A 14,776-nucleotide genomic window follows, 5' to 3' on the forward strand; every position below is an offset into this window, starting at 1 on the left:
TGGAATATTCAGGTGCATAGAGTTTCTTATTATATCTCTTATCAACTTGCCAGTCAGGAGCATTGATTCTCAAATTGCCAAGGAATAAACTATCAAATTACCCAGCAGTTTTCTCACCGAGCTCCTTTTGAGACTCTGTGTCATAAAAATTCAAAAGCAGAGTTAGGAGGGGACTCTCCGAGGAGCCATCCATTCCTGTGAGTGCTGGACAGTCATAGACTTTGCTCCTGAGTCCTTAGTCCGTTTTCTCCCCCATGGGGCGAGGAAACTTGATTGAAGCTGGGATTCCATGAGTCTAAGTGGATCCCTGCGGTAGAGAAGAGATGGGCTTAGGGGAGAAGCCTGGGGAAGGACACCTTGGCTCCAGCGGACCCTTAATTAAACAGGCTTCCAGCAGCATTTGAAGAGGCAAGCAAACCAGAAAGAGAAAACAAGAGGGACATTTGGAAAAGGTGGAAGCGGCACTAACGGCCCCTTCAGAGTAGAAGACATTCGCTTCCCCTCCCCCTCCCCCCTTCCACCCGTCCCTGTAAGCACCTGGCCCCTTTCTCCCACTCCCCAACCCAGGAAATTCAGTCAACGGTTTCGCTTCTCTGGTTGTTTCATCTGTAGGTTAAAAATGCTGCTTTTTACAAATACTTCCCACTCACGATTGTGCTTCTACATCTTTATTAGATTGCTTATAAAATGTGGCATTTAATAAACTTAATTGAATCTCCAGGCCCTTTCTCAAAGCACTATAAATATCAAAAACTGTGTCAAATAGGGCTTTCCTCCCCCCCATTATAGAGTTTTTATAAATGGATAGATAAACATGAATAAAATAGAGCACAAAGAAAAGGATTTTGTAAGGAAGTAAAAAGCCAACACCTTTTGTAATTTCAGAAGAACTGAAAGGCAGGGCTTTGCCTTCCTTCGATATGTCTAGCATTTATGAAAAATTCAGTGTATGAAAGTTGATTTTCCATGACCAACTGTTTTTGAGGATAAAATACATGTACACAAGTACGTGTTTGTACTCCTCAGTATATAAGCTTGCAGTGGTAGGGTTCTGTAAGAAATACAAGTTTTAATTGACAGCAAAGGAACAAGTACAGTTCAGAATTTGACCACATGACTTGCTGCTGATTTCTAATTAGCATTGGTTATATGCTTTGTCAAACAGGCCAGGCAGCCTCCTACAGAACTAAGACAAAACTGGAGAGGTATCCAGGACATCATGGCTGATGGATTGATAGTCATGTGTAGAAATGGCATGCCAGAATATGTCTAGTAAATGGAGAAAACAGCCCTGACTTGTAGTGTTTGCAGTTTTCCATGGTGTCAATACTCCTACCATAGCCAAATTCAAATTGCCAATCTGACATCACCGAACTCAAAGTTGGAAAGAGATGAAAGTAATCAGCTCATGAGGCCTGGCCCCAGCACAGACTGGGTCACTCTTAGTCTTCTTGATCAAGATTATGTGGTCCTTTCAAAATCATGAGTAGCAAGGAAGCATGCATGATGAAACATAGGTTTAAATAAATCACAAACATATTACTGCTGGTTTCCAGCTATATTAAAACGTGTAGTTAGCTCAGAGAGCTCCAAGCTCCCCATGAACCCAACTGTTGGCTTAGATCCCCTTGGGTGGCTGTTGGCTCATACAGCTACACTGACCATAGTGTATGAATCATACCTTAGGATTTGAGTTTGTAAAAAGTAAGAATATAATTATAGAAACAGAGAAACAAAACTTAAATTTGTGACTGCCTTTTAAAATGGCTCTATCAGCCACTATTGGCAACTCCATGATGACAGGCACAGTTGTTGATAATAACAGAGATCTTTGCTTTTAGAAGCAGGTTTGGAAAAGTCTCTGTGGATCTGCAGAGAGAAGGCCTCCATAACTCACAGTGACTTGTGTATCCTGAACCAAAATTCAGATCTTGGAAATAATCAACTGTAAAAGGACAGATTATTTGAAGTCAAATTAAAAGAACTATGTTGGAAAATCAAAGATCTATGACAACCACATCAACATTAAGATGTGAACTGAGAATAAGTAATGCCTACTAACTGGGACAATCTTGTTATTTCTTTTTTCAAAAAATTGTATTTCTAAAAGAAAAAAGAAAAAAAATGTATTTCTTGGAGTCATCTCTGGAGACATGGGAGGAGGCAGGAGAAGTAAGTAGGTAAAAGAGCTGTTTTGGTATTTTGAGTAAAAGTTTCTTGTATTTTGAGTAAAATACTTTTGTATTTTGAGTAAAAGTCCTGGGTAAAAGTTTATTTGCAGCCCATTCTGTAGTATTAACAATTTAAGCAGTAATTAGGTAAGCCAGACCACTTTCTGTATTGGTTAAGAAACTCAGTTGGAGACAGAATAGATTCTTAATTATTAAAAAATCAATAAGAAGATTTACCATTCTTTTTTTCCGAGATGAATACTTAGTACCTTCCAATTTCAAATATAGTTTAAAAATAAGTAAATAAAAAAGCCTTTTCCAAATATGTCAACTAACATCTGAGCCATTTCAGGTAGTCAAGTATATAGTGCATCATACGAAAGTATACCTCACTTGACTTCTCACTTTATTTTAGCACCATCCCTAAAGTCTTTTTTCCACCCATAACTCAAATAAAAACCCCCCAAAAGGCAACAGAACAACCTTATCTCCAGTGGTGTCTAGTTGGCACCGGTCTGCCCTGACCTTAGACACAAGCCATTGTTAAGGGTATAACGCATTTACATATTTTGCAATAAAACATCAGTTATTTGCATTACTGTGTCAAGTTTTATTTGATTCTTTCACCTAAAAATGACTCATTTTCCTTTCTTGTATTTTAAAAACCAACTACTCTAAGCTTGTTTGAGAATAATCAAAAATTGCCCATTTAGCTAGAAGTCATTTTCTTTTCAAAAGGCAAATGTTATTTAATCTTTCAGCTGTTCATTGTGCCATCATAAATACTTTCTTTTCAGCACAGTTGTGGGGACTGAAATGAGCCCACTAATTGCCTCCCATTTCGACTGACATGTGGTGGTTTAGTGGAAAGAGAACACAGCAGGGAGAAGGAAATAGGAGGCTGAGAAAATGAGAGCTAATTATTTTCACTGCCTCATGTCAGGCTCTGTGTCAGCCTTGTTTTTACAAACTGGAAGGTTTAGCACTAAATAAAACAAACTGGCGTCATGTTTTTATATACTGGCAGTGTCATGGAAGCAGCTGCACATCTCAAAGACAATATAATGCCTGCGTTCGCATGGACACCATCTGACAGACACTGTGAGCCACGGCTAATGAGGACATCACAGTGGTGCCAAGTGAAAGGTGCTGAATTATGTATGATTCTTCATCAGTACAGCAATAGTCCTGTACATCATTATGAGACATTGTTTTGCTGGAGAGATTAAAACATTCTTAGTTCCAGACCCTGCAACCTATATGCGCTGAAAGAGGTTATTAATGGAATTTTTAGGGAGAGTTTCTTGTGGATTTCTTTGGGGTTGAAAAACAAATCTCGTGGGACAAAGCTGTGATGGGTCACGACACTGTATAGATAAAGAAGAGAGGCAAATTAACCATACTTGCATTATCTTCCTTTTAAAGGCAGCATAATAAAATAGAGTGTAGCAGGGTTATACATAATGATAAATAACCCAGGTGCTATCATGGGATGTTCTTCTCTCCTGCCTTTAAAACAGCAGGTTCCAGCAGCTGAGCGAGATAATAGCAATGCATGTAAAGGAGCCTTTGGAGGCCTAACTCATCAACATCTTACTACTTTTAATACCAGCATGACCAACATTTCTATCGTGTTTTTATTTCATCTTGTATGACTTCTTACATTTCAAAATAGTCAGTCGCCTGCTATGAAACTCTTTCCCTTTTTCCCCCATCTTGAATCTTAAAAAGTTTATTTCGACCTCTGTATTTTAGATTCTAAAATATGTCGTCAGTAGAGGCTTTTTTTTTTTTTTTTAAGGTGGAAGGGCCTCTTTGCTAGAATCTTGAGCATTCTCCAGTGGGATTTTACTTTTTCTCTGGTCATGGGGAAGGGGGCAGGGAGGACATGGGGATTTTAAAAACCTGTATCTCCTCCATTTGACTGGGCATGCCAAGTGTAGCTAAGTGAACTTGCTACAAATCTCCACGCTATAAAATCCCAATTTTGTGAAGTTCTATAGCAGGCAAAATTAATCTGTGGTGGTAGAAATTGGGACAGTGAGTGCCTCTGGTTGTGGAGGAGATGTCAACTGGGAAAGGGCATGAGAGAATTTTCTATGGCAGCGGAATATCTTACCTGTTTAGATAATTTGTTGTCGTTTAGTCTCTAAGCCATGTCCGGCTCTTGCAACCCCATGGACTGTAGCCCGCCAGGCTCCTCTGTCCATGGGATTTCTGAGGCAAGAATACTGGAGTGAGTTGCCATTTCCTTCTCCAGGGGATCTTCCCAACCCAGGAATGGAATCCAAGTCTCCTGGATTGGCAGGCAGATTCTTTACCACTGAGTCACTTGGGAAGTCCATTTGCGTAATTACATGGGTGTATACAATTGTTAAAATTCATTGAACTGTACACTTAAAAACCTGTACACTTTACTGTATGCAAATTATGTTGTTCAGTCACCCAGCTGTGTCTGACTCTCTGCGACCCCATGGACTGCAGCATGCCAGGCCTCCCTGTCCCTCACCATCTCCCGAAGTTTGCCCAAGTTCATGTCCATTGCATCGGTGATGCCATCCAGCCATCTCATCCTCTGATACCTCAATAAAAAATACATAAAAAAAATTTTTTTTATGTCTGTAACCTTCAGATAAAGATCATTTTTGGAGCCTGAAAGCTCAATGTGGAGGTCTATTTCTTCCTCAACTGTCCTGAATAATCTTGCTCCTAGATTTTTAAAGATTTACCTATAATGTTCATGTTTGTGATAAGATTTTGGTAGGAAAAAAAAGAGAGATTGTTGTTTCTGAATTGCCCAGAACTTAATATAATATTTATGTATAACTTTTGTGCTAACTTCAATCACTTTTTCTATTTAGAAACTTTACCTCTATCCTGATGAGTTCTTTTTCTTTCCTTCCTTCTTTCTTTCCTTTTTTTTTTTTTTTTTTTGTGAGAGGGAGAAGGGATGTCTATGTTTAGAATCACATGTATTAGCCTAGGACTCCAAAGAATTTTAAACAGCTTGCAGAGAATGTAATAGTGATTTCTCACAAAGAGATACTTACTTTAGCATTAACTGAGTGTTGTTTAGAATGTTATCTTCACAGTGTAAGAGTTTCTGTTTTACTTGGCCAGTAATCTTAATTCAGAAAAATTTTTCATATAATTGGCAATGCAGAAGCAGTTCAAATGGAATGCTTTCTCATCCTCCATTAACCACATACTTGCTCCTAAAATTATCCAGGTATTTCAGCAGCTGCTGAGATAAATGGTACATATCCTGGGAGCTCAACAGAATTCTTTTTTTCATCAGTTTCCAATGCAAAACTCCCCTCTCCCCAACAGAATGTCACCCACGTCTTGTAGGTTTGCCCTGAGGGGCAGACTGTCTAGCTAGTAGAGAGGTTTTGCTCTTCAGCCCCCAGGGAGGAATTCGCAGGCTTTTGCTCCTGCTCCATTGCCTTCCCCCTGTGGATTAGTAATTAGCACTCCCCAGAGATGTCCAGGGCACAAATTCGAACAGTGGGGATCTTCTTGGGTGGGAATCTAGTTGTGAAATGAAACTCTGTGGTAGTTAGGTCCTGCTTGTGCAAACAGAAGGGAGAAGGTTGTTTCTGCTTTGGAAAGTGGCAGTCCTCCCTAGTCATGAAGCCTAAGCCAGGGCTGGAGGGAAGTGTTTGTGATTCCGGATTCTGGCCCAATCAGTCAAGAAAAGGAGCTTACAGACAGTGAAATGGCACCATATTCACGTTTAACAATGGTCTTTTTCAACAAAGGAGAGGGAAACTGGCTCTGTTGGACTTACTGGAGACTCAGTATTTCTGTCTCTGCCAGGGAGTCCTACAAAAGAACCCACAAGATAATTTGGACTGCTTGTTGACTTTGGAAGGTGGAACTCCTCTGGACTGTAATTCTTACTTTTGTTAACCCATAACAAGGAAAGTTCAGGATTCAGACAAGTCTGAGGGGAAAGCTACTCTTCATAGCACAATAGGTCTACTTGGTTTAGTTCTGAACTCCACTTCTTGCTCTCTGTGTGATCTTGGTCGAGTTAACTTATCCTTCTGTACTTCAGCTTCCTCGTCCAAGATAAGGCTCTCTGGCTGTCCATCACATTTCATAGCCACTGTCCCTGCGGTAATCTGCTGGTTTCTATTAGGAGGGCCACATCAGATCTGTTGAAACTGGAAAGGGCAGAATTGGTGCTATCTAATCCATCTATGTAAGAAGATGTGAGGGTTTTTTTATTTCTATTTACGTCATAAAAGCAGTTGTGGTTATGTTGCCACTTGGCTACACCTTCTTTTTTCCAACAAAGTCCCTGGCACCAGAGTTAGTCAGTGTCCTCTGGGTCAAACTCCTGCCCAAGGAAGCTGCTTTGACACAGCCTGTCCACTCTGGCCAAGTCTCTATTCTAGACAATCTTTGGACCTTCCTGCCTCACTTACCTTCTGGCCCACTCCCTTAGATGGCTGCTAGATGACAGGTTGGCTAATGTAATAACAAATGGGAGCTCTGTTGGTGACCAATATTGGCAACAATAGTAATTATTTCTTTTTTTATATTAAATTTTTTTTATTGAAGTATAGTTGATTTATAATGTTGTATTAATTTCTACCATACAGGAAACACAAATGTTTGTGTGTTCAGACACTTCAGTAGTGTCTGGCTCTGTGCAACCCTATGGACTGTAGCCTTCCAGGCTCCTCTGTCCCTGGGATTCTCCAGACAAGAATACTGAAGTGGGTTGCCATGCCCTCCTTCAGGAAGTCTTCCCAACCAGGGATCAAACCCGCAATCCACATCTCTTACGTCTCCTGCATTGGCAAGTGGGTTCTTTACCACTAGCACCACCTGTAAAGTCCTATATGTAGATATACATATATATGCATGTATATTCTTTTTCATATTTTTCCATTATGGTTTATTATAGGATATTGAATATAGTTCTCTGTGCTATATAGCCAACCCTGTTTATTCAATCTATACATAGTACTTTGCATCTGCTAATCCAAAATTCCCAAGCCATCCCTTCCCCAAGTAATTACGTCTTTGGGAACTCCTAATTTGGCTCTGGCACAGCGCTGAGTACTTTGTTTACATTATCTCATTTAGTCAAAATACAACAACCCACTCGTAAAGAACACTAAGATCCAGACGGGTTACATAATCTGGCTGAGGCTGGGGGCAAAGTGGCAGAACTGGGATTCCAGCTCAGGTAGATGGACTTTAAACTTGTGATCTTTCACCTCCCCTAGAAGGCAATGGCACCCCACTCCAGTACTTTGCCTGGAAAATCCCATGGATGGAGGAGCCTGGTAGGCTGCAGTCCGTGGGGTCTCGAAGAGTCGGACACGACTGAGCGACTTCACTTTCACTTTTCACTTTCATGCATTGGAGAAGGACATGGCAACCCACTCCAGTGTTCTTGCCTGGAGAATCCCAGGGACGGGGGAGGCTGGTGGCTGCCGTCTATGGGGTCGCACAGAGTCGGACACGACTGAAGCGACTTAGCAGCAGCAGCAGCAGTGATGGCTCAGTGTATGACCCTTTTCTATACTGTTTCCATTTTAATAGGATTCCTCAACACCTTAAACCAGATGAGTGAACAATAGAACAATTGCAGATGGCCAGAGGTGAAATGAGTTTCAAAAAGGAGTCCTTCGAGCCCCCATGGGCTCTCAGAGAATAGAGTTGTCTGCTTTTGATTTCTGCCTGTCAGGATGGAGAGTTGTTCACTGACATCCAAAATGACTCTTGAATGTTTCCGATTCAAATATCAATACCCACATTTCTGTCATTCACATCAAACCAAAATCAATAGCTCTCCCTAGCAAATTGAGTGGGTTTTAAACCAGAGCCAATATTCCCACTATCTGGTTCCTATCACTAGCAAGAAACTGAAAAGCTAGCAACTGTGCCTTTAAAATTCTATGTTAGGCTCATAAATATGTAGAATTTTTATTTTTAGTGATACTGTTGATGATTTAATTCACCTCATCCATATGAGGTCCTTTCCAGTGACCTATTGGTTAAGAATTTCTTCTCCAGCATCCCATCCATGGCTGGGTCCTGTGGAATTCAATAACTTGTTTAAATCCTGGGAGTCGTGGAGAATGCTCTTGGACACCTCTGGCTCACCAAATGACAAAAATGCCAGGAACACCTTCATTTTTAAAATTTAAAATGAGTAGATTTTAATTTTTAAAAATTAAAATGGGTAATTTAAAACAGTAAAATTTAAAGGATTTCATTACTTCATTTGTAGATTGCTATTCTTAACTTAAGGAACAATGAAATCACTGATACCCTGAAGATACCTAGGAGTTATATCAGGTGGCTCGGTGGTAAAGAATCCTTCTGCCAGCGCAGGAGATGCAGGTTCTATCCCTGGGTTGGGAAGATCCCCTGGAGAAGGAAATGACAAGCCACTCCATTCTTGCCTGGGAAATCCCATGGGCAGAGGAGCCTTGTGGGCTACAGTCCATGGAGTCACAAGAATTGCACACGACTCAGCAACTAAACCACCACGGCCTTGACACATTAAGTTAATCATCTGGGTGAACACTTCATATTTCCTTTCTTTCTCTCCCAGCTTTGTAACCACGAGTACCTACTTTTTAATGAATGGATAATGCCCCTCTTGTCTTATAACTTCTCTGATTATAGTTTTATTACTTCTCTCGCTATCTTCTTTTATGGTTCAGGTAAAAGGCTTGCTTTAAGATAAGAGAAAAAGAAATTAAAAAATTAAAGGTCTATAACCCTACATGTAGATCCTGTTTCTCCACATTGGATTTTGGGGAACAAGCAGCTAGGGCTGCAGAGGAGGACCTGTGACCACTTGTTATTTTGGTTGTATTGGCAAAGTCTTCACTGGCCCTGCTCCTTCTGGCCTGTGGTCAGTAGCTGGTCCCACTCTGGAGCTCTGACAACCAGCCAGAGAGTCCGTTCTTACCTCCCAGCTGCCCTTCCCTATTGCTTTCTCCTCCAACTTTGGAGCCAGGCAGCTCTGTGCTTTTCTAATCCCACCTGTATCACTTCTTGGCCAGGGAACCCTAGAAAAATTCCTTAATCTGTCCAAGCCTCATTTTTCTCACTTGCCTGACGGGAAAATAAAGCTAACTTGCAGGGTCATTATTGGTATCAAATAAAACAGCACAGTGTCAATAGCCAGCAAGACCCAAGAGCATGGTAAGCACCCCCAGCCTGGGCTCCCTCTGAAGCCCCTTCTGTATGCAGAGCTCCCCTCAGTCTCTGATTGGCAGGGGCCTGCGGTCACAGAGGTGAAACAGAGTGTCAGGCATTTGCACCACAGTTCAAGGTCTTTTAACTGTGCTTTTGACTAACTTCATTCCAAAACTTGGAAGGCAGAAAAAACAGAACTAAGTAAACTCGTCTTTTCTAAGGCTTTTTATTCTAGCCATTGCCTTGAGGAGGCTCTTGCTATTTCAGAGAAGAGCAATCATGACTCCAAAGAGTCATTATCCTGCCCAGTTATCTCAGGGCTCACGTTGCCAGGGTAGCAGTGGCTCCAAAACAAAGAAATACTGAGAGATTTGTCAATTCTGAGCGACTAATTTGACTTGTGTTAGCCAAGAGCAAGGTTTTCATGTTATTGAATAGAACTTTTCCTTCACTAATTGGCTCTCCACCTTATGAACGTGGCTGGGCAAGGAGGGACAGTCGCCTCAGGCCTGGGCCCTTCTTGATTCTGCCATTCCCCTAGAAGCTTTCCTAAAATGTAGGCCCCTCCAGCTTCCTGCTGAAGCCAACAGGTTTTCAACAGTCTCTTTGTTCCTGTTCTTCCACTAATAATTGTGTCTGAGCTTGCTCAGGGACCATTCCAAGTCTGCTGGTGTGAAAGCATGTTTTGGTTTCAGGGTGTAAGGTACTTAGTGCATTATCCTTAATCTCTCAGAATCCTTTGTTATCTAATAACATAAGAGAGAGGATGAATTTATGATCCAGGGGTCAAATTTGGTGCACAGACTGGTTTCTTTTTCCTTTTAATTGCATACACAGTGTTTATCCCCCAACATTTTTATTGCTGCATTTTTCTAAAAGCAAAGTTGAAAAAATGTTATAGAAATTCTTGCATACTCACCTCCTAGATGCAAACAGAAGCATTTTATCCCACTTGTTTTGTTACATCTCTCTATCCTTTTAGCCATCTATCAATCCTTATTTTTTGATGCATTTTAAAGTAATATGTAGATATCAGTATACTTTCTCCTAAGTACTTCAGTATGATAAGAAATGACCACATGTTAAGTATACACACTTAAGTTTTAACAAATACATATACCTTTATAACCCAGCTCAGATTCCCTGGTGGCTCAGTGGTAAAGAATTCACCTGCCAATGCAGGAGATGTGGGTTCTAAGCCTGGGTCCTGCAGATCCCCTGGAGAAGGAAATGGCAACCCACTCTAGTATTCTTGTCTGGGAAATCCCATGGACAGAGGAGCCTGATGGGCTACAGTCCATGGGGTCGCAAAGAGTCGGTCACAACTTAGTGACTAAGCAACAGCGACAATATAATGCAAACTTCTATCAGTAGAGCATTAGCATCCTTGGACATTCCCCTCATGTGTCAATTGCCATCTGCAGAAGCAACCACTTTTCTGAATATTTTCCACTGTAGGTTGGTTTTGTCTATTCTAGAAATTCATGTAAATTGAAGCCTTAGTTTGTTCTTTTTCTCGTACCAGATTTCACTCACTGTAATGCTTTTGCGATTTATCCATGTTGTTGCATGTATCGATAATTCATTCCTTTGTATTGCTAAGTAATATCCCACTCTATGAAAATATCACAGTCCATCCATTCTCCTGTTGATCAGCACTTGGCCTGTTTCCAGTTTTCTTTAGCTATTATGATGCAGCTGCTCAGAAGAATACCAAACAAGTCTTTTTTCATTTCACTTGGGTAAATACTTAGGAGTAGAATTTGTGGGTCATAGAGTACATATATGGTTAGTTTTGTAATAAATTGCCAAAACTTTTCCAACAGTGATTTTACCATTTACACTCCCACCAACAATCCAATAGCTCCAATTCACAACCAACATTTGATGTTCTCAGTCTTAGCCACCTGATAGGTGTATAGTGGGATTTCACTGTGATTTTAATTTACATTCCCCTGGTGATTAATGTTGTAGAGCACTTTTTCATTACATTATCGTTTTACTGAAAATTTAATTAACGTACTAACATTTAAAAAACCAAGAGGTTTCTTATAAGAATCAGATATCCAACTTTTTATGAAATGTTTAAGGACCTATCAAGACTAGGCTCATATTCCCACATGGGAACAATCAACAGAAGATGAGTGGTGGCTTTAGGGCAGTGATCCTTTAGATCCCAGAGAGCCGAACCCTTCCCCTGATGCCTGCCCCAATGGTTGGGCTAATTATCCATTGCCATAGAGCCTCACGTTTCCTGTTAAGAAGAAATGAAGCTATTTCTTGAATCTGTGTCATTATTAACATTGGGAAAGTGAAAGGTAGATCAGGAGAGTCTTATATTTCAAAATAGTGGGAAGACCACATTTCTTTGTGTCAATGGGGAAATATCCCTACAATGTTTAGCATGTAAATTAAATGGGTCTATTTTGAAAGGTTACAATTTAAGGCTCTTAACTGCCTGCCTTTACTCATTTTTATCTGCCTGGCCCCTTTAAGGTGTGGAGTTTGCAACTCCTATTATAGAACACTTAGATTGATAAATGGTGTCTCAAGACTGCCCCGCCTGGGGGTTATTTAGATATAGAAAGAGATCTAATTTCATGTCCTTTTATTGATAAAGGAAAAAAAAATTCCAATAATACTTCATTGAGAATACTTCATGTGTTATAAAACATTGAGACTAAAAAAAAAAATTGCTTTACTTTCTCAAATTCTATAATTTTTCTTTTAATTCCAGGACTGTAAGTGGAAAATGTATATGGAGATGGATGGGGATGAAATTGCAATAACCTACATCAAAGATGTGACATTCAACACTAACCTACCTGATGCAGAGATTTTAAAGATGACAAAGGTAGGGTTCTATTTACGGCTTAAAAGCTTTTTTGAATTCACAGATATCAAACAAAGACATTAAAATACCCCAGTGGTATGCTTTTGTGCTCATGATGTTCATACCAGCTCAGCTTCAAGCTGGCTGTTGAAAGGCACATTTTATTTAGCAGATTGAGATCATAATAGTTTTTTGTTAAAATTCCACTTATGCTGTGTGAACTAAAAAGTACTACAGAAAAGTGTCGTTTAATTTTTTTTAACTTTCTTCTGCATTTCTTTAGGCATATTCTGTCATTTATTAAAGAAAAGAAAATGCTAATGATGAAAATATTTACCTTGAATTTTGGGTCATTTTAAACTTTAAAAAACTTGTCAGGAGAAAGATTTCTTGAATTTCTGGAAGGACTTGGATGAGAGTATCCAAAAGGCACATATTGCAGTCTTCATGGTTTCCTTGAATTCACCCCTGTGAATTCCTGTAGTGACCAGACAGGATCTTACTACTCTGGGTTCAATAGTAGAAGCACACCCATTAAAACGCTGAAGACAGACTTAGAGAAATGCTTAGCTTCTCTTCAAAATAATCATACTGAAAATATACATATAAGACTTCAATTGTAGAAGGTCAACCACTCAGTTAAATAACCACAATGTTAACAGGACAGTTACCCTAAACGTCATAAAAGGCATGAACTCTATCTACTACACGATCGACTGCTTATTCGGTTTCAGGGAAGAAAATGAGGCTGGCAGCAACAAGACAGGGTGCAGACACAAGTGGGGGAAGTGAAAAAAGCCTTCAAATCCCCAGCATTAGACTTGCAAATGTGTTCCCTTCCCAGGCACGAGATTGCTAACCACTCACGTGTGAAAAATCCACCTGCAATGAAGGAAACCAAGGTTCAATCCCCGGGTTGGGAAGATCCCCTGGAGAAGGAAATGGCAACCCACTCCAGTATTCTTGCCTGGAGAATTCCATGGACAGAGGAGCCTGGCGGGCTATAGTCCGTGGAGTGGCAAAGGAGTCAAACGTGACTGAGCAACTAACACTTTCACTTTTAATTTACAAGCATATGCATCAAGTAGATTGACTTGATATTCTTTGTTGGATTGCCCCTGTGTACTGGAAGTTATGTTATTTATCTGTAAAGGTTATGATCTGCTTTCACCTTTCCCTTATTCTGTTGGGACAGACTGTGTTTTGGTGTCTGGGAGCCTGGACACACCTACACTTTCTCTTTCCTCCCCACCTGTGCTGTCTCTGGTTGCTACCGGTTGTTTGTGGCTTCAGTGTCACTGAGAAGCAAGTCACTGCCTGCTAACGGAAGGAAGTCACTCAGAGCAAAAATAACAGGGTGGAGTTACAAAACTAAACATAGGTGTTTCTGCTCTAAGGCTATATATGCATTCCAGAGGAACTGTATCTTCTGCAAAATCATGCACCAACATTTACAAGGCTTCTGGGAGAAAATAGGACTGGGCTGGACCATTCAAAATCTGTAGGACTTTTCAACATCAACAGAAACAATAAAAAATCCTAATTAAGGAAAGAAAAAATACCAAGATTGATTCTTGTCCCAGAAGAGACTAGAAGTTGGCTCCACACCTAGACAAACTTTGTCACTAACTCTCCTGCCTCCCATCTGTTCCTCTAAGGGCCCATAGTCTTTCCTAAAAGTCAATTTCTCTCCTCCAAGAGGCCTATGTCTCCCTCTTCCCTTTCCTCTATAAACATGGCATTTAATCCTAAATTCTTTGAATTACTCATTTTCCCTGTGTATCTCCCATGTATACATGAGGTATAAATGTTAGTAAACTTCTCTTTGTTTTCTCATGTTTAAAAAAAAAAAAGCTCAGTTAAATCTCTACCAAATTTGCTTTGTACCCATTTCATGGTCAGCCAGTCATTTGCAACCTTAAATCTGGAATGACGAGCTGGGGGGTGGGAAGAGAGTGGAGATTCACCTCTAATAAAGACCACTTTCATCTCACTTAAAATAGGACCCAAAGCATAGGCTTCTTCATTACTCATTTATCTTAATGTAGTCAGGAAATGACCCACCCACCCCCAGTTTCATTTGTGCCCACAACGTTGCTGGGTATCCTGATATAACCAGATAGCAGAGTGGTTATGAAACCTCTAAACCAGCCACTGCCTGCACTCAGAAAAAGGGAACACATGTATACCTGTGGCGGATTCATTTTGATATTTGGCAAAACTAATACAATTATGTAAAGTTTAAAAATAAAATAAAATTAAAAAAAAAAAAAAAAAAAAAGCACTTTAGGGTCTTCTTAGATTGTTAAGGATTTTTCTTAATTGTGAAAGAGCTTTCTGAGAAGTCTCCCAGATATTAGCATGAGTTAATGATCTAATGATACAACTGAGCAATGCATGAGAAAAGAGAAGATTGTGGGAGACAAGATTAGCTGTTTACAAACATATAAAAGGATGTCTTATGAAAACCAAACCCCCAAAGATCAGACATTAGCATATTGTGAGTAATCACATGGGAACAAAGAGGGCTTTTCTAATAATCTGACATAGTGGCGTTCATGATAGCCTGACATCACACCCTATTTGCCAATTGTGTACA

General features: G+C 40.1%; 1 protein-coding gene across 2 annotated transcripts in view; it reads left to right on the plus strand.

Moving 5' to 3' along the window:
• The window catches only part of MAP3K20 (mitogen-activated protein kinase kinase kinase 20), a 171,424-nt gene that overhangs the window by 147,279 nt on the left and 9,369 nt on the right, over nt 1-14,776 (plus strand). For both annotated transcript variants that reach the window (XM_070358513.1, XM_005887560.2), the window contains exon 17: nt 12,082-12,198. In XM_070358513.1, coding sequence (XP_070214614.1) covers nt 12,082-12,198 — 117 coding nt within the window. The remainder of the gene's footprint in view (nt 1-12,081; nt 12,199-14,776) is intronic.

This window comes from Bos mutus, chromosome 2 (assembly GCF_027580195.1).
Source record: "Bos mutus isolate GX-2022 chromosome 2, NWIPB_WYAK_1.1, whole genome shotgun sequence".
NCBI classification, from domain to species: Eukaryota; Metazoa; Chordata; class Mammalia; order Artiodactyla; family Bovidae; genus Bos; species Bos mutus.